The sequence below is a fragment of the Boleophthalmus pectinirostris genome, unplaced genomic scaffold (assembly GCF_026225935.1).
Source record: "Boleophthalmus pectinirostris isolate CB_2022bp ecotype Guang Dong unplaced genomic scaffold, ASM2622593v1 HiC_scaffold_14, whole genome shotgun sequence".
NCBI lineage: Eukaryota > Metazoa > Chordata > Actinopteri > Gobiiformes > Gobiidae > Boleophthalmus > Boleophthalmus pectinirostris.
The window spans coordinates 8,454,964-8,475,727 of NW_026571047.1; the positions used below are offsets into that span (position 1 = coordinate 8,454,964).

At 37.6% G+C, this 20,764-nt stretch overlaps 1 protein-coding gene across 1 annotated transcript in view; it reads left to right on the top strand.

Annotated features, from left to right (window-relative positions):
• The window catches only part of LOC110173678 (zinc transporter ZIP11), a 172,168-nt gene that overhangs the window by 147,846 nt on the left and 3,558 nt on the right, over positions 1-20,764 (top strand). Inside the window, exon 7 of the mRNA XM_055150042.1 lies at positions 19,496-19,565. Coding sequence (XP_055006017.1) covers positions 19,496-19,565 — 70 coding nt within the window. The remainder of the gene's footprint in view (positions 1-19,495; positions 19,566-20,764) is intronic.

The window sequence follows — 20,764 nt, forward strand, 5'->3', positions numbered from 1 at the left end:
GGGATGTTTCACTTAAGGGTAAGAAAATACCACTCGGATCAATACATTCTTTCAGTAGAGCAAAACTGAAGACCTAGCAGCACATATTGTACTCAGACAACAACACAGATCAACACATTAAACAGCATATGGATAGAAGTCTTCATAGGCCTGTATAATATCAGATCAAATCAAAATTCTAATTTCAGTTAGTGCAATCATCAAATTGCAAATGCTGCAGTTATTCAAATAATAGAATGTTCTCTGCAAAGAACAAAATATTCCTGTGAATCTTGTACCTGTCATTTATACCTCTACAGACATGTTTTGAAATTAATGTGATTCTTGTTCATACATTAGTGCAAGAGTGTCAAACTCAAATTCACAGAGGGACCAAATTAAAAACTGGGACTAAGTCGTAGGACAAACTAAATAGCTCAATGGGTGGCAGTAGCTCAGTTGGTAGAGCGTTCGTCCACTGATCTGAAGGTTGGCGGTTAGAATCCCATTCTTGACATAAACATCATGGGTTGCGAGGTCAGATCACACACACCACAGCTGTCGTTGGGTCTTTGGGCACCTTGTCCCCATTGTCTGTGTACACTGGTGTGTGAGTGTGTGTGTGAATGGGTGAGTGGTTCCTTGTTGTAAAGCTCTTTGAGTGCTTTGAAGGTGGAAAAGCACTATATAAATATTTAAAAAATATTTAACATTGAAAAATGTCAACAAAATCTGCATGTTTTCTTTTCTTTTGAGATATATAATGTTAAACCTTTTATTATTAAAATTATTGTTTAAACCAGAACAAGCATAATATAAAATAATAACAAAATAAAAAAATTAAATAAATAATGTATCTATATCCTATCTGTAGCCGGCGGGCCAGCTCTAATACATATTTGATATGATCTTGCGGGCCAAATATAATTATATCGAGGGCCAAATTTGGTTCCCGGGCCTGAGGCTGACATGTCTGCATTAGTGCACATTTCTGTCTTCTCTCAAACACATATGTAAAATTTACTTTTTTTGAGCTTTTGACCATATTGTCCTCTCATCAAAACATACCTGTAATTTTATTTTTTTATTTAATTCATGATTGTTTCATAAATCCATAAATCCAAAGTTGTTTTCTCTGAGCACTCAAAAATGCTCAGTTCACATTTTGCCTGGATCGTTGCATCACAGATGAAACTACAGACTTCTTCTGTGCAGTTGATAAAGTGTGACGATACTAAAATTTGAAGTTGATTTTGATAGTAAGGAATAGACTTGATACTCAATACCCATTATGACTTGTGTAATCCCTCAGTGGTCCAGGTAGGTTCCATAGTGGTCCATGGGCGTATACTAGTCTATGTGCTCTTATATTTGTTCTGATACAGCTCAAAATCATTCTAAAGCTATTGAAGAAAGGCTAATTTCTGTCCTGTGAATGTGATTTTTGTAGTAACAATACCTGCTGAAATGAATATCTAGTTTCAATATTAGATTTAGTAACGGTTAGTATCTGATATTTGATACTTTTGACTACTCTAAAGCTAACAATGCATAGTATGTGTTCTTTAATACGCCTGGAATTGTTTATAATGCGCACTCTGAACAGAAACCTACTAAACACATCACAAATGCCAATACTTTTTTTTTTTTTTTAATAGACTACAGGATTGCAGGTCTTCACTTCTCCTCTGAAACAACTCCGCGCAGCACTTAAATAATGTCGGCCATCTGTCTTCAAAGAGACCTGAAATAGTCCATAAAAGCTGTCGCAACCAGATCATGGCGCTCTATGACACGGCGCTGCAGATGGATGGTGGAGTTTGGGTGGACCATTACACCTGTCGTCTCCCCGTGATGGATGAGACCAGGTGGGATAGGCGCTGCAGGCGAAACACGTACGCATAATGAAGACAAACAAGCTAGATTTAGTGTCGTTGGTAATCACAACTATGTCTTTATGGAAACGCCTGTCATCTGAATTCAAGGACTGTTAGAGTAAATACAGATATATTGTATAAGCAGCTCTAGAGGGCAAAAGAAGTTCCCTGTGTACTGTCTTCATCTCATTTGACATCATTATATTGGCTGAGAATCAGGAAGTGTGTGTCAGCATGCTGGTTGTTGTTAGCTTTAGAATAATAAAAGGGAAGTGAGGAATTATTTTGCACTAATCTATGACACCCATGGATCATTATGTTATCATTTGGACACTATAAATAGCGATATTCATCTAAAACGACTTGATAAAAGGAACAAGTCCGCTTACCTCTGCATTAGAAAAGTGTGGTGCCCATTGGGAGCTGAATGTCATCACAACAAAGAACCACATGGCTGTTGGCCCCTCCAGTGGATACCAGTATATCATGCTAGTGCAGGGGTCTCCAACCTGTAGCTCTCTACCCCCTTCCAAGTAGCTCGCCAAGGGATTTCGGAATTACACGTATTGTCCTGAATAAGTAAAATTTGATCAATTAAATGTCTATTACCATTGTACATGTATTATTTTGATGTGTAATTTGTACACTAATAAATGGATAATGGGTTATGTTTTATAGGCATCTAACTGTACCTCATTTAAGGCTCGCCGTGGGACATTAAAATTCTCAATTTATTGTGACTGCTAAAACCTGTAGCTCTGTGGTATTTTCATTTTGTAAATGCAGCTCACCAGAGGAAAAGGTTGGAGACCGCTGTGCTAGAGAGTAGTATGTTTTGTTTTTTTTTAGTTCCAAAATGTCTACGCAATGTTGCAGAATCCTATGCATATGAACGATTAAAAAAATAAAAGAGAACAAAGTATAGAACAGTGGGTGTATACCAATGAGGGTGAAAACAGACAAAATTATCGACAAAATGGCTTCTTGAAAGTAAGCTATTAAAGATTCCAAAAACATGCACAAGTCTCCCTAAATACAACTTCAAGAGGGGAAATGAGAAGGGGAAATAACTATAACAAGGTTAAAAGCTCTGAAAAGTCAATTTTGCTGAATAGTTCTTCTCTAGAGATTTTGTTTTGTTATATGACATAGATATGTTATTGCTTTGCGTGGGTTGTCCCGTGGTATGTCATTAATTTCATCTATATATCCATGAGGACAAACAAGTGACAATTTGCAGGTCAGATCCATGGAGAGTTGATCCTGCTCACAGTAACAGTGAGGAGGGGAAACAACTACAACATGGTTAAAACCTCCGAAAAGTCAAATTTGCAGAATAAGTCTGCTCTAGAGATGTTTTTGTTTTGTTATGACATATCTATCTCTGTGGAGACAAACAGGTGATGCCATCAGATGCAGGTTAGATCTGTGCAGAAGTAAGCTCTGATTAAAAATGCACATTTTCAGCACAATAAATCATTTGTAATTGAACAAATGCAAAATAATGTAATGCCACACTCTAATATTCCAGGCAAAGCAAATAGCTCCATGGAGACAAGCAGGAGGTGGACCCCCACCCGAAAAACTCCATAGTTAGTTTAGCGTGTTCAGTTTGCATACATTTGTAAGGCCTTTTATATTGCTGGGAATGTGTTTGGAAAAGTTTTAAATGAAATAGATTTGGGAGTTAGGACGTAGTCTGTGGCGCTGTAAACATTGCTTTGAGCCCCTCCGTTATTCTTATTGAACTAACCCAATCTTTAAATACAAATATGACTGAGGGAATAATATTTCAATCCATTTAATCGTTTAATTTTAATTCACTGTCTTATACAAACAGCATATCTTATTAAACAGATATTATTCAAATTGTGAGGAATCTAATTAAAACATCATAAAAGCTTCAAAATATTTTGTAATGAGGGAGATGTTATGCTTTTTAGTAATTTTGTGCCAACACCACAACAAACATTTGAATCAATTTTTTGAAGTCATTTTGCATAAATAATATCTCCTGATTGGCTGTGTTTATCTGATGGAGATTGCAGATTATATTTTCATCATTTCGTGACATCAACAGATCAGTTTTACATAAAAGGAGCTCTGATGTGGTGCGATGCTACACTATCAGATAAAGAGTAAGGCCTGAGTTTGTGATGAGAATAGTGGATTTCTGTGGACAGAGCTATGGTAGTGTGTACACGTAGGAGATTAAAGCGTAGTGGAGCTGTCAGATAGACCATCTCTGAATCTTTAAAGAGAATAGAACTTTAAAGGTCCTAGATTACAACACATAAAATTGACTCTTGTGAGCTTTAAGATGTGTTAGATTGTTATTAGGTTCTGAAAAACATACCTGGAGTTGTGTTTTGTATCATAAAATAGAGTAATATATGACCTTTAAAATGTTTGTCATGAATACAATCATACCAACACATTCAGTCCACTTGTGCTAAAAGCGTGACTTAACACCTAAACTTCGCCAACAGCCACATTTCAAATAGAACTGCCATTCACTTTATTCCAGAGGTTGCTGTGGGCACCGCCATCATCATTCAGGTTGTATTATTTTGTATGGGGCTGCTGATCTTGACAGCAAATAGTTCTGCACAGACTAAAAATGTTTTAAAGCCTCCAGAGAATCGGCGCTGTGTGGACGTGTTGGTGCACATGAACATTGAACCTTTTACAAATAAACCAACTTTATACCATGTTTTAGCTGCAGAACGTTTCTCAAATTCTCAGTTGACACAAAGAATGCTTGATTTAGTTGCATTTACAGTAAAAGTGGATGGAACGGAGTAAGATCAATACTAGGAAGTACTTGGAAGACTAAAGAGGGGGAATGAGAAACAAGGTTTGGACATATAAGGAACAATGTGATTGGTCTAACAGGTATCCGCACTTTAAACTCCACCACTCCAGCGAGGCTTTTATGAGGGCAGTGCTGTGTGATGCCATGTAGTACTTGATACTGCAGAGGTCTGAAGGCAGCACACACTTTTGACTGTTTTTGACCGGATAGCTGTAATTTTACCTTGCATATACTAGGGTTGGGTGGTAATCCGGTATTACGGTATTCCGCGGTATCAAAACATAGCAACAGTATCAGTGTCATTACCATCATTTTAAAAAATATGCATGAGGACCTAATATAATATTATAAATTATTGATACATGAATTTGTTTGCTCAGCACAAATGAATGTGTGATTGTATTTTTTATTTAATGCTATCACAATTTAAAACTAATAGTATCTATAATGTTTCTTTTAGCTGCGTGGGGAGATGACGTTTGATTAGTTTTGTGCCGTTGTCACGTGACAGCTCATAAGGGAAACTAAAACAAGATGGCAAGTCAGGCCCCAATTGTTTTTGTTATTACCATATTTTTCAGATTATAAGGTGCAATCAGTCATGTTGAATTATCTTGTCTATTTTCATACATAAGGCCCACCGGATTATATGGCACATTAAGCGAAACAACCTGACGACACTTGAGACTGATCCCTTATCCCAGGCATCCACGATTCATTGGCAGATTATGGTGTAACTCGCCCGCCGTTGCTTCCCTGTCTTGGTGAATGTGTTTTATGAATCTGAATGTGGGTGGATAATTTAATTTAAGTTTGTTTTGTTATTTCCTATGAGAAGGACTCAAATATACATTGAGAAATAATGTGTTTAATGCAGTTTTGTGCACATTTGTTTACATTTTACAAAAACAAAACTTAAAAAGACATGGCTCATTTGCATAAACTATAAAGCACTGATAAAAATTGCTCTTTCCTTGTGCACTGATGCAGTTCAGCTTCTGTTGGACTAAAGGACATGACTCAGTGGAATATAGGTGTTCTTTCTGTGACAGAGGTTGTGCTGCTGATGGTGAGTCTGTTCTGTGCGTGTATCGTGTTGGAGATGGTTCATGTGAAACGCATAGACCGTATAGGGATGTGGCTTCGTATCTTACCAAAGTCGTACTAAAACATTTTCGTAATATAGTAATAACGTATACCCCGATAAAATCCTGAGAAGGTTTAATGGTATTAAAATTTGAATTCTGCCTAACCCTACCATGTACTAAAGTTGCTAGGACTGGGAACAATGGATAATACTATTAAAACATCATAGACACAGTTTATTTGCAAAAATGTTGATTTAGTGTTTAGTTCCACTGAAAGTAATTGTGTTTATTAAAAGCCCTGTGGAAATGGCTGCAATTAGATTTTAATTCAAGCTTTGTTTTAACACAATCTGACCATAAAGAACTGATTTAGCTGAAACTACAACAGATGAGCTGATTTGTGCTGTTATAGAAGTTCCTCAAAAATTTCAGCTAGTATTATGTTGTCTAAAGTAATTTTGAATTTAAAAACTCATCAGGTTGTTTGTATGCTAATGTGTACATAGCGATGACTAAAAAGATGACTAAAACGTGGAATATTCTCCAAACCACATTGCACGACTTTAAAAAGATTATATAAAGTGAGGAAGTGAGGTGTTGTTCTGTAGCCTGTTGCAAAAAGATTCTAATGTCCTTCATGCATTTTAATGGAAATCTATTAAGGCAGGTCACAAAAGCGCAACAAGAAATCATGTTTTTACAATTAACGTTCGACAGTTGCAACTAGCACCAAGGTAAAAATCCTCATTGAAGTTTCATTATCAAAGTCAAGTAGCGATGAAAAACAAGGGCATCATGTTTTTTTTGTGAGTTACTGTGTCAGAGGTGGAAAAGTGCTCACTCACTTATTTCACTAATCTCCCAATGGACAGTTCTTCTGGTTAATAATTAGCATGCTGAATACTGTTTATGTTTTACACAAGGTTGGACTCCTGGAAACTGATTAAAATGTACATGTGTGTGTGTGGCACAAAACATTTCACTTTTTTTTTTGACAAACTGCCACTGAGCTGATGTAACACTAAAGTAAATATTGACCACATGTACTATCCCACCAAACCAAGTCAGAATTCAAGTCAGAAAAGCCTATATATGCAAGGACACATATGATAAATAATGACATTTTATCCTTTAAGCATCTTACAACAATGTCCCCTCATCAAAAACATACCTGGAGTTGTATTTTGCTTCTTTCACTCTTCTTTGATGAATCCTGTTTACTCCCTCTAAGCCACATAAAAACTTTAAAAAATTTGATTTTAAATTTCAAAGGATTGTCATATCACAGGTAAAAGTCCAGAGGTCTGCAGCGCTGTTTTTAAGTCCATAAATCATTGCCAGAATTGTGTTCATTACAACTACCTCTTTTAGCATATTAGAAAAGGTTGCTAACCCTTGTTTTTTGTTTGTTTCAGTAATTACTTCAGCAGCCAGTAGATGGCATTATATACTCAGTTCTTAGTGTTGGGAACCATAAAAAAGCTTCAGTATGTAACTTTGTGGTTGTGTTGGGCTAAAAAAAAAAATAATAATGATAATAAATAAATAAACATCTGGCCTTACTCTGAGTGGATTTGCATCTCCACAAACCAGACTCTTCTTTGGCTTGGAGGAGCATCACAATGTGCTTATGTCCATGCTGTTCCTTTGACTATAATCTTCCACAGTATGACATAAAACTTATATATTTCCATGGAGAACATTCTGAAGTATGGCTTTATCTTTAATGTTCTATTTTCATAGACCACTCCCAGGAAGTTACAGTACAGTATCATTAAAAGGCCCATATTTCTGCTATTTCTGATCTATGTTTTAATGTTTACTCATCACAAACAGACCTGGAGTTGTGTTTTGTTTCATTCACACATGTTTAACACACAAACCCTGCATATTTATGTTGAATTCTTCTCTCAAATGGAAAACATTCTGTTCCACCTTGTGATGTCACGTGGTAATATAGGATGTCCTCCCCTGTGTTTTTAAACTCCATACACCTTCTCTAAAATCATTTGGATGATTTTAGCCCTGGAATCGCTAATCTCTATTGAACGAAAGCTACCATGAAAACTACCACAACATCACAAAGTGGAACAGAGCATTTGTGAATGAAACAAAACACAAGTCTGGGTATGTTTTTGAGGATATAACAACATTATAACATGGCTTATGTCATGTTTAGAGCAGAAAGAGGAACAAATGCAGGACTGCACTTACAAAGATGTTTAATAAAACCTTAAACAATGACTAGAAGAAAAAGCAAACACAAATTCCAAACAGATCTGATGACAATGAGAAATTAACCAACAAAGAGCAGAGGAGATCAAACTCAAAACACACAGCTAGAGAAATTATAAAATAAAACCTGGTCAAGGATAATAAAATAACTCAATGAATATGAACACCATGACAGCTTAAGGAGAGTCAGTTTTGTGTAATATTAGACCTTTAATCTCCTAGTTTGTCTCTCTCCCATGCTCTCCCTCCTGTTCCTGTATCCAGCCACACTGTCCTGCTGTCTACATCAGATCTCTTTAATGGCCCCGGGGTGCTCCTGTCGACAGGGGCGTCAAGAGGACATGGCGGCAGGCGCGTGGGTGTACTGAGCTCTCCGTTCAGATCCGCTCTTTGTTATGGAATGAAAACTTCCATCTCTCTAGTCTCCACACATGCACTCCCCAAATTCCACTTCACTTATATGCAGAGTGCCAGTGGAAGTGGAGTATTGCTGAAAGGTCAAAAGTGCATCGGACTCTGAGATTGTGAATTGTGATGGTTACATGTCAGTAAAAGTGTGATTTCAGAACTAGAAATGCATTAGCAGTCCTGTTGCAAACTCTGTAGCAAACTAAAGGTACTAATTAAAATACTAGTAGTTACTTTTAAGCAATATTAGCATGTTAGATTAGTCTTTTTTTTTTTTTCATTTAAAGGATATTACGCTATTTTTCTGGTCTATGTCATAATATTGTTTCCTCATCACAAACATACCTGGAGTTGTGTTTTGTTTCATTCACACATGTTTAACACACTGACAGAAGGAAAACACCACCTTGTGATGTAAGTAATACAGTAATACAAGAAGTGCTCTACTGTGTTTTTAAACTCCATACACCTTCACTAGAGTCATTTGGATGATTTCAGCCCCAGAATTGCCAATCTCCACTGAACTAAAGGTAAAAGGTAGAATGGAACAAAACACAACTCCAGGTATGTTTTTGAGGAGGGTAAACCCATTGCTTAAAGCTCACACAACCTTTAAATGTTGATTAATTAAAGTTGAATTAAATAGTTCCAAACCACAAACCAAAATCAGTGCAGGCGATGCTGTGCTGTTCTGTGTATTTGTAAGTCTAGAAACAAGCAGAGATAGCAGGTGACGCATATGTGCACTGGGATGACTGTGACTCAAATCATATTAAAAATGTCTAGATTCTCTCTGCAGCCTGTGCTCTCGTTTGGAGCCTGCGGACACCGCGTGGCACGTCACCACATGTGCCTCCAGCATGCGGCTTGTCTGAAACAGCGTGTGCCCTTGCGTAACAGCGTGTATCACAGGCCAGGTTAAACTTTTTAAAACATCCTACCTGTCCATCTGTCTCTCGTCTCCTCAATGCATGCTGATTAGATTGGCAAGACGAAATGCGAAGCAAAACCTGTTCTAAATGTATGTTACAGTGTTGGCACAAAGTATAACTATAGCACAGAGCAGGTCTAGCGCAACATGTGGTTGATAGTTTGCGTTATGAAAGTGCACAAATGCATCTGTGTTTATCACGACGTGTGTTTGGTAAATGTGCAGAGGCTGGTCAATCTCACTGCAAAACCAGTAAGAGAATGTAACTCCAGTTAGAAACAGTCTTAAAAATCCTACACACATTCTTCACTTTCTTTATTTTTCTGTAAAGTGCCAGTGGAAGTTCTCTTAAAGAAGGGGTTCTCAAACTGTGGGTGAGGGTCCAAAAATAGGGGTGCAGAGTTTCAGTGCAATACAGTTTGCTTGGCTTATTTTAAGCTTAAATTAACATTTATTAGATAAAATGGAGACAGATCTATAAAAACATATTTATGTGAATCAGCCTTTTCCCACATGAAGATCATTAAGTCCAAGTACCATTTCACCAACATGATTCTCAATATGTTTATAAATAAATAAATGATTGGCATTTTTGTAGTAGGTAAATCATTTTGACTTTGTTATTTTATAAGTAGCTTGCATGCTAAAAAAAAAAAAATGCGGGCACCCCTGCCTTACAAGTACAGGTTTTTAGTCTAAAAAGTATAATTACCAAAAAAAAAAAAAACCCAAAAACCTAATTTGCAGTAATGTGAGTATTTATAATTATTAATACACTCCTGCATTTCACACAAGAATGCTTTCACTTGAAGTTTTATAATCCTCATAATCAAGCCTTCACTAGTGGTCAGAACCTTCCAAAGCAGTTCAACAAAGGATTAATAGTAACCTGCAGCCAGATTCTACAAGGTCTGAGTCTGGGATGGCTCTCATTGAAAAGAACTGGAACGCTCAAATGAATATTCCAAGCTGATTAGTCGAAGCATCACAACTTCAGAACAAGACAAAAAATCTTTGTTACATCCAGTTGAGAGAAAGGCACAGAATCTTTTGACAAATGCACAAAGCTCTTTCCCCTGCACGTTCTGGTGGATTGCCATGTTTGTTTTGATTCACTTGTAAGTTTCACCTTTGCCTTCCACACAAACGTCACTGCTGCTCTGTGACTGGTTCAATCTCGGGCCCACTGGTGACCGAGCTTAATCGCACCAGCGCCCGTCTCTTGTGAGTTTCTGAATACATACAATATCACAAGAACCCAATCCACTTTATTTATATTGCACATTTTATAAACAGACAGTTTCCAAAGTGCTGCACAGAGACAGATAAAAACAATACTAACAAAAAATGAATTAACTGAATGCTCAGATGCTTAATCTCACTGGTTCCAAAACAATAAATCCAGTAAAATCAAATAAGGGCAAACAATAAAGTAGCATTAAATCAATAACATTTGTTAAAATAAATAAAATTAAGGGGGAGTACACAACTCAGGCAGTGTTAAAATCCAATAAAATGGGTCTTAAAGGTGCATTGCATAACTTTTCTAGTGGAGGGTCTGTCTGGAATGTTCCACAGTATGATATTAAAACTTTCTGTCTTCATGAAGAACAAACCAGACCAAGTTACAGGTCAGATCTGTGGAAAGACAACCCAGCTCACAGTCAGAACACTTGTTTTTCGAGGTATTTTTGAGCTGTAAAACCACTTGAATAAATGTAAGATAGAGCTGTTTACTGTCATACTGTGGAACATTCCAGGCAGAGCAATGACATATCCATAGAAACAAGCTGGGGAGAGACCCCCAACCATATTACAATAATTGGAGATAGATTGTAAATATGAATAAATGTGGCTGCAGAAGATTAGAGTGGTGAACTAGTGAAAACCGTGCATATTGAGAACGAAGACCCGGCGCCAGCATATAGTGTTCATTACATTTTGTTGCAGCGAATTGGCAATTTCCATTTCCACCAAAGAAGACAGATGTGAGTTTATTGACTGGATCCGTTTTGGCACTTGGGCAATGATGAAGGGAGGGATGGATGAGTGTGTCAGGGAAAATGACTCCCCATGGAAAGGCTTTGATGGAGAGGTTTGTGTTGGACTCACATATGGATGGAGACGTGGAGACTTGAGTCCGACCTATGCAACCTCCGGTCAGTCTGCCGCCCTGCTGGTTGGTCTGCTGGGGTACTACTGAATACAGCTCAACGCTCACTTTTCCACATTCAAGGCACTCACAGCACTTTACGTTAGGGGTTGCCAAACTTTACGGAACCAGAGATGTTTCATATAGAAGCAAAATTTACCAGCACCCACTCATGTTGACTACTTAAAAAATATTGAAATAGTCATTACTGAAATATTTTGAAGCTTTGAATGAATGGATTTATGACATTTTAAAGCTGCACTGTGTAACTTTTTGGTTGGGAGTCCATCACCTGCTTGTTTCTACAGATATGTCATTGCTCTACCTTAGATTTGTTCAATTATAGGTGGTTTTATAGTTTAAAAAATACCTTGCAAAAAACAGGCATTCTGACTGTGAGCGGGGTCGCCTTTCCACAGATCTGATCTGTAACTTAGTCTAGTTTGGTTTTCACAAAGATAGAAAGATTTAAGGCCATGCTTTGAAACATTCCAGACAAAGCCATAATATCTCTGCGGAGAAAAGCTTTTAACGGAGCCTCCACCAGAAAAGTTACACAATGTGCCTTTGTTGAGAATGGGATTCATTTCAAACCGACAACTTTCGAATTACACAAATTTCTGACCAAGAACTTTGAACAGGATTTCTTAAATGCATGCAAACATGGAAAGTCGACTGGAATTACAATCTCCCAAATCACGTTAACATATGAGAAAAACTCTGATCTCATTTGAAGCACTGCTGCATGTTTACAGTATAGTGCAGTCACAGATGAGGCATTCAACTGCACACGGTAAGAAGCAGTCTGAAAAATATTACACATGTCTTAAGATGCGTACTCATTTGAAATCAAAGCTGACAGAAATGATGGCCCTTCCACTCACTTGTATTATCTCATTATTGTGGTCTGCTACATTAAAAGGGAAAATCAAAATTACTGGCGTTTTGTTGTGTGTAATTGCACTGTGGAGAGCAAATTTAACTTCCTGTGCAAAGAGGAAATAATGATCAACAGGACATAGGCTTTTCTGGTACATAAGGGTGAGTTGTTGTACAGGTGTAGGGAGTATTATCTGTTACATAAGGGTGAGTTGTTGTACAGTTGTAATGTAGTCCTGAGACGGCCCTGAACATCTCATAGTATTTGGATGGAAGAGGGAAAGAGCAAGTGTGCAAGTATATGAATATGTCCCAGTCTATTTTTGGCAACTGTGTAAATTGTTACGATTTCAAGTATTCTGAAATGGAAGCAGTGCCTAGCCTAGTCTTACATGAATATGCCAGTTTTACAGTTAAGTTAAGTGGCAGTTTGTGGGGAAACATGACAGAACGAAGTACAAAAATACAGGAAATAGCAGCGGAGTCCCTCTAACTATGTCATCAACACTGAAAATTCAAGACAACTGACGCATTTCAGTTGACTGAAAACCTTTCAGTCATATGCAGCTAAAAAAATTGTTTTGAGCCTGGATTTAAACATTGCCAAAGAGGCCTGTTTCACATGTTCAGGAAGACTCTTCTTGGTTTTACGTGCATCAAACTGAAAAGCTGACTCCCCGTGTTTAGTCTTGACTCTGGGCACCAGCAGGAGGCCGGTCCCTAAGATCCACAGAGTGTGAGATGGTTCATGTCGCACTAACGCATCAGATATATACTTTGTTGTTAGGCCATAGAGAGACTTGTACACAAGCAGAGCCACTTTAAAGTTTATTCTCAGAGTCACAGGAGCCAGTGCACAGACCTGAGCACAGGACTTATGTAGTCGTACTTCGTTGTTCGAGTCAGGACCCAAGTTGCAGCATTCTGGATGTACTGCAGCTGTCTCACAGCTCGTTTGGAAAGGCCAGTGTGTTCCAAGGATGAGCGTCTTTTTACAGGCCTCACTGTTGTTTCTACCCTCACACTGTGGGAGAAAGTGACCAAGCAGAAAAGTAAATGTGCTTAAATCAGCACAACTCATCATCATTATGAGATCATTATGTATTTAACTCTTTAACACCTCCTCAAAATCTCACTTATTCTTGGAGATTTTCTTTAGAGATAGCCTTTTTAGTAGATTTATTGTACTGTAATAAAACTGAGTAGTTTAAGTCTACTTCTTTTCACTATACAGTATCAGACTATGCTGGTATTGTCAAGTACACTAAGGCAAAGTATTGTATGGAATCCCCAAAAATTGTTTCAGAACATCACTAATTACAAAGTGTAGTGTTTTCCGGTCTGAAAGAACTCAAAATATACTCTAAATATGCAGTATTTGTATGCATAGATTCAAAAATAGCGTAGCATAGGCTCTTTAAGCAGCCATAAGTGTGTTTTTAAAGAGCTAGTGTGCATATAGCTGCCTCGTACGATCTCTGTACCCAAACACTTGTGATGTTTTATTCATACTCACACATGAGTTGCTTCCCAGTGGGGCTTACCCTATAGCACTTCACCAGCACCGAATTCCTTTCATCTCTTTGTGTCAAATCTTCTTATTTTAAACATTTGTTATCTATATCTGTGCCACGCTGCGCTTTCAAGCCTTCGCAGTAAACCGGAACTCATCATTACAAGCATGCGGAGACCTGCGAAAACTTGGCTGCTTGTTAAATGTCAATCTTTTCTCCAGCAGCTGAAGTATTTTGTATTGCAGGGCTTAAAAGAGGAGAAAATGTATTGCGTACTTTTGAGAACTTTCACAACAATTGTTAAAGAAGAAGGTCGGGACTATTAGCTTAAACGCACGGGTGGCAAATGTGCAGCCAGAAATATAGGTTTTCAAGTGCACTGTGATGGTTTAAAAAATACAAAAGTTCACACAGAACAAAGAAAGACTGTATGGATAAGAAAATACTATTTCTACAAAGCATGAAGTTCTGAAGTTTGAGCTGCCAAAAAATTATTAATCTTTTTGTACGCAACTCCCACCAAATCCTGACATGGATAATAAAAACTCTCTCTAATATAAATTCATTTAAAAAAAGATCGTTTGTATTCATAATTTTCTCCTGCAGGTGTCTGGATGGTCGTAGGAGAAAAGGAAGTGTCCACACAGAGCGGAAGTGTAATTAGTTTAGCAGATTTATAGCTACATTGACTTTCCAATATATTTCTGTGGCCTTCTCGTTATCTAACCTTTTTTATGGGACGTGGCCATATTCTACAGCCAGGTGGAGATGTCCTGATGTTCTATCTGCTGGTAATTAAACTATGCAACTTTGCAACATATCTATTAAATGTACTTAGTGTAATTTAGTTACAAATTATTAATCCATCTACTTAAATGTGTCTGTCTGGAATGGCTCTTGCTGAGAGCGATCACGAAAAGGTGGATTGCCCAGATTTTACATGAATCTGATGTTTGGTCACAGCAACAAAACAAGACAAAAATCAAACTTTAGTTACATCCAGGCTACGTCCACACAACAACGGTCCTGGATTTTTTTCTTTGCGGGTTGAAAAAAATTCTCATCCACACATGTGTCGGATCAGTAAGTATTGACATCCACACGACAACGAAGAGTGAAAACGATGTAATGCATCTGCCACACCTGTATGTGGTGCTGTTAACAATGATAATGATATTTAATAATGCAGATCTCATCACCGTTTTTTAAACTTTAGGGTAATTTAGCCGATTTTAGATGTATCCCAGAAATATAGCCATTATGTTTAGTTAAAAGTAAAAAGTTAAACATAAGTCACAGAAAGAACACACATATTCCACTGAGTCGTGTCCTTAAAACCACATGCCATGCGGATTTAAGTTTTGTTTCTGTAAAACATAAACAAATATGCACAAAGCATGGATAGGGAAGGCGTGTGGACACAGAAACAATGTGTCTGGACGCAGATCGTTTCTGATATGGTGACAGGCGGATTCGTTTCAGTGTAAATGTAGTGTTTGTTATTGATCCGTGTGCGTAATATGTGGTGCATGTTAGCATTAGCACGTGTCTCGGTTGCTGGGTGATGGGAGCGACTCTGTAGGCTACACTGTCCCATTTTGGCAATGCTTTTGCAGTTTGTGGAGGCTAGTTCGAGGGCTGCAGGCTTCTTTTTTTTTTTTTTTTTTTTTTCTTTTTTTTAGGGCTGCAGGCTTCGTTGCATCGGAGGACCCTGGTGATGACGGGATCGTGACGTCATCGTTTTCCAAAAACTGAGGTTTGCTTGTCCATATGAAAAAGCGGCGCCGGCATTCTCAGATTTCTCCACTCTGAAACCCGTTCTCAAAAAACTAAATTTTCGCCCAACCAAAACGCCGGCTCCGTGTGGATGAAAGGCTAAAACAAATACAAGCTTCTCCGTTTTGACCAAAAAACATTGTCATGTGGACGGTCCCGCAGTTGAGAGAAAATCGCAAACATCTTCCCTGTCTACAAATGCACAAAGCTCTTACCTTCCGCACAAACAAAATAGTCTGTATTTCTGTTAAAATACACTGAAGTTCATCTGTCTTTTTTGGTTTGTTTGGGCACTTTAGCTTTGGCTCCACCTAAACCACAATGTTTGAACTTCTGGTTACCCGAGCAATCGCAACAGCAGGAGCCGGGCCAGATGTAAACTCACAACTATCGCGATGTATCTTCCTGGCCAAGATATAATTTTCAAAAATCATAGTGTCAGTAACTGAATAATCATAAGAACATATTTCTTTCCTCACAATAAGTGTAACACAGCCCCTGGCCTTTTTACACAGGCCAGGGACTTATTTGAGATCTTCTTTGAGATGAGTTCTGGAGCTCACACTCTTCTCCACTCAGAGTAATAATTGACAGGATTTTGGCAAAAATGCAATTCCCGTCTGTTCCCAGGTCTCATTTTACCACCTGCATTTCATGAAATAACAGTAAGTTATCATTGTGAAAAGATATTCAATATTTGTGCAGAAGTAATGGAGTGAGTGAGTTTTATATTTGACATCTATAGGCATTCGCAGTCACATATATATTGCAACAAAAACTGTCAAAAGCTGCTACTACAACCACTTTCTCTTATCCCCAACTTGAGAAGCTCATTTTCAGCTGAAAGTGTCAACTCTGACCAACACTGATAATGAAAGAGAATATAAGTATTGTGTTTATTTAGTGTTTGATGGAGAGAGCAGAGCCACTATATGTGCTCTTGATCCTCAGTATTGACTTTCTGCTCGCCTTTGACAGTGGAAGTGTTATCTAAATTCAATAGGCCTGTTTCTTCGTAATGACTGAGCCTCTGCACCTATTCATCTTGGTCTGGTTCTGAAGTCAACGTGCTCGTGTCGTGGGATTAGCCACCGCTCGATAGTTCATAGTCTGGATCTTGATAAGCTCTTATCTCGGATCGGTCTGGTCTCTGATTTTCAAAGTTATACTCTACATTTAAAGGTGTTATTCAGGTAGTTAAGCCGTGTTTTTCCCCTCATATTGATCATTCTCAGTTTAACTGTATCGTTCAAAAAGTATGGATTTCATGAACATAAGATACTTTAATCTCTGCCGTTTAAAGGAACTTTATCTAGGTCCTACAATATCAACTGAATCTCGGCTGGGATATAGAGAACACATGTAAGTTTTTTTTCTCATTCTCAGAGTATGGATAGGCCTCATGTGAAAGCTCAGAACCTTCTGGATGTACTGGAGTTTAGGTAGTGACCATTCAGACCAGAGAGAGGTTTTTTAGGTTTGACGACGGTAGCTCAGTTGGAGTATTTATCCACTGATCCAAAGGTTGGTGGTTTGAATACCACTCTCGACACTGAAAAAAAAAAAAAAAAAAAAAAAAAAAAAAAGAATGGATTGAGCGTTTAGACCAGGGGTGTCGAACATAAAGCCCGGGGGCCGGATCCAGCCCTTCAAGACCTTTAATCTGGCCCTCGGTTGATTTTCTACTAAAATATTTTAATTATATTCTCTATTAAAATATTGGTAATTTTCCCCTCAGCATAGCAGCTCCTCTGTGCATGGACGCCTCCCACCAGAGCAGCACAAATGAAGACTTGCCTCTTTCCAAACGCTCTTAAAGGACGATTGTTTTGACTGTTGACCGTGACACCCTCATCAGCAAAATGTCAAAAATGAGAAAAGTGGACGCTGAATGCAGGATTTTACAAGAAAAATGGACTTATTCCTATTTGCATACAGTTTAATGTTAAAACATTGTGTTGAAATTGCATTTTTCTTAAAGTTTCAGGTTCTTCATAATATTATAATATTTTGTAAAAGAAAAAGTTCATCAATTAAAAAAAAGATTTCTGTAATACATTTGTGTTTCTCTGCACAAATATTTGAACTTATTGTTATTTTTGGGGTATATATGCCATGAGTTTTCTGATCCAGCCCCCTTGGGATCAAAGTAGGTTGGATACGGCTCGCGGACCAAAATTAGTTTAACACCCCTGGTTTAGACCTACAGGTTGGCAGTGCAATTCCAGCTCTCACAAATGCTGTTATTGTGTCCTTGGGCAAGGCACTTAACCCATCTTGCCCCACCTTGTCTGTATACACTGGTGAATGCGTAGTGATGTAAAGCATTTTGAGTGTCTTGAAAGTGGAAAAGTGCTGTATAAAAATGCGGCCATTTACCATTTCGCTTTAAACCATCTGGATTTGAGCACTGAAGCTGGCAACCCAAATGAGAGATTGATGTGAGGCTCATTCTGCTTTCTGATTGAATAATCGTCTTGAGAACCAAAACATCAAATTAGAACATAAACAGCTTGTCCATAATGTCCAATGTTTTTGTAATTAAGAATAAATCAGCTTTACAGTTATAATCAGTAAAAGCTAGACTTGTTTTGAACATGTTTATCTCGTATCCAGGGACACACTTAGGTCAAGTTGATGAAATGTAAAGTGAAAATCTTACATACCACATAAAAAGTAATCATATTTCTTCCTCCACACCACATGCTTTTACAGACAGAGGACTGGCTATGGACCTCTATATTAAAAATGTGTAAACTTGATCGTGATTAAACTTCTATAGCACACCCCTACACACTTTATATGTTCTTTCATGTAACATATGCCTGCACAATAAAACTCATAATTAAGGATCTATAGGCTTTATATTTCAGACTTTATCAGCATGACCTATCTGTATCTTGTATGTGTCTATCTGAAGGTTAAGGCACTGGCAACCCAAGTTCAGTAATTGTTGTACCTTTTTTGTTTTAAACTTTCACAATAATTACTATATCGATTTACCGTTCAATAAATCACAGTTGGAACAATAAAGTTTTGGAGGTCAGTATTTATCACCTGTACTTTTTCTTTGTACAAGTCGAGAACTTTTTGTTATTTTTCTGTGCTACGATAAAATTTGAGCTGTGGAAGGTCAAATAAATGTATATACTTCTAAGTACTCTAAGCACTGTATATGAAGTTTCATGTTTCTTTTTTTGTATTTGTAATGTACATTCAGATTTTTATTTATATGTATTTATTTTTTTGTGGATAATCCTGCTTTACTTGAATAGATTCATTTAAATATTGTTGTTTATTGTATATTTTCTTCAGCAGTATATCAAACTTCTACATTTGTTATCGTAACTGATCTAGACCTGACAGTTCCTTTATTATAACGTGAGTTTTTAAGTAAAATTCATCAGACTGTTCCAGCATTGCAGCTACCTTTGACTACCTCTTATAACACTGGGAGTGAATAGTACTCTGAATGCTTTTATACCAGAACAAAAGATCACATTTTCACACGTTTTTGTTGTTATAACGGAACATGGAATTGAGTTAGCTTTCAGCGCCGATGGAAATTCAGAACAGAACAGAATAGAATGTGTCCGTAAAACACTTCGCCCAGCATTGCGGTTGCATACATCCCCACAAATGTACTGCCCTATGACCTTTTAACATTTGCGTTTGAATAGTGAGCACCTCGGCGGACGTGAGGGGCATAGGCAATAAAACTGCATCCGTGTACCAGTGCCTCCCATTAAATGACACATAATTATTCTTTGTATTCTTTGAAAATAAGTGGTCTCTTCGTCTGTATGAGCATGCGGTAACTGTTATTGTTGTTTTGTTGCAGAGGGGCTGGCAGTGGGAGTGGGATTCGGAGCCATAGGAAAGACTTCAACAGCCACTTTTGAGAGCGCCAGGTGAGATTTGGACCAGCGGTCAATGTGCTGCTTTGCTGGTCTTGTGCTCTACTGACACCCAGTGGACATATCTGTAAATATATGTTGTGGAGTTTACATGGGGCACTATTAGTAGGACTGTATGTGTGTTCTGGTCATAGTTTAGATATTTTAGAGTACACTTTTTAAATTTAAGTAAATGTAATTAAGAATGCTCATGTAACACCCTCTTTAGGTTAAAGGGCCCATACTACACCATTTTCTGATCTGTGTTATAATATTTCCTCATCACAAACAGACCTGGAGTTTTTTTTGTTTCATACACGTTTAACACACACAATCCTGCATATTTAGACTCTGTTCTACTTTGTGATGTCATGTGGTAATACAAGAAGTGCTCCACTGTGTTTTTAAACTTCATACACCTTCATAAGAACCATTTGGATGATTTCAGACCTGGAATTGTCTCGAAAACTTCAAAATCGCTTCATGACGTCACAAGGTGGAACAGAGCATTTTGAGCTTTGGAGATGTAGACAGACTAATAATAAAGGGTTACTCAAACATGTGTGAATGAAACAAAACACAACTCTAGGTATGTTTTTGATGAAGTAACAACATTATAACACGGCTCAAAGCTCACAAGAGTCACTTGTATGTAATATAGTATGTTTCCCAAACTTTTTTTTTTTTTCTGGGGACCCATATTTTAAAAGTCACAAACGACCCAAGTCAATACATAATTTGTAAATCACAAAATGAAGGTGGATTTGACCATTACTGAGTGTTAATGAGGATATTTTATTGTTGACTGACTCCTGTCTCTTTGAACAATTAGTATTACTCAAGTTTGAAACAATGAAAAACAGTCATTGAAGCAGCAATAAAGGGATCCATAAGTCACCTATTTGGACATTAAATGTAGCCAATTTCTTTTTCTTTTCAACATTCAATTGGCCCAGTAATATTAGAACAAAATAGTCAATAAATAATTACAAAAAAAAACTTAGAAATCACACAAAACACATCTTAACATTTCAACATGTGTCAGAAATGTATTTTGCAGACCTACATGCAGATCATCACAAGACAACCCCCCCAAAAAATCTCTTGTGACCCACGTGAGGGTCACAACCCAGTCTTTGGCCAACAATGTATTAGTGGACCTGTAAACAGTAGTTATAACATTAGCTTTTTGTCGGTGTGAATTGAGTAGATAT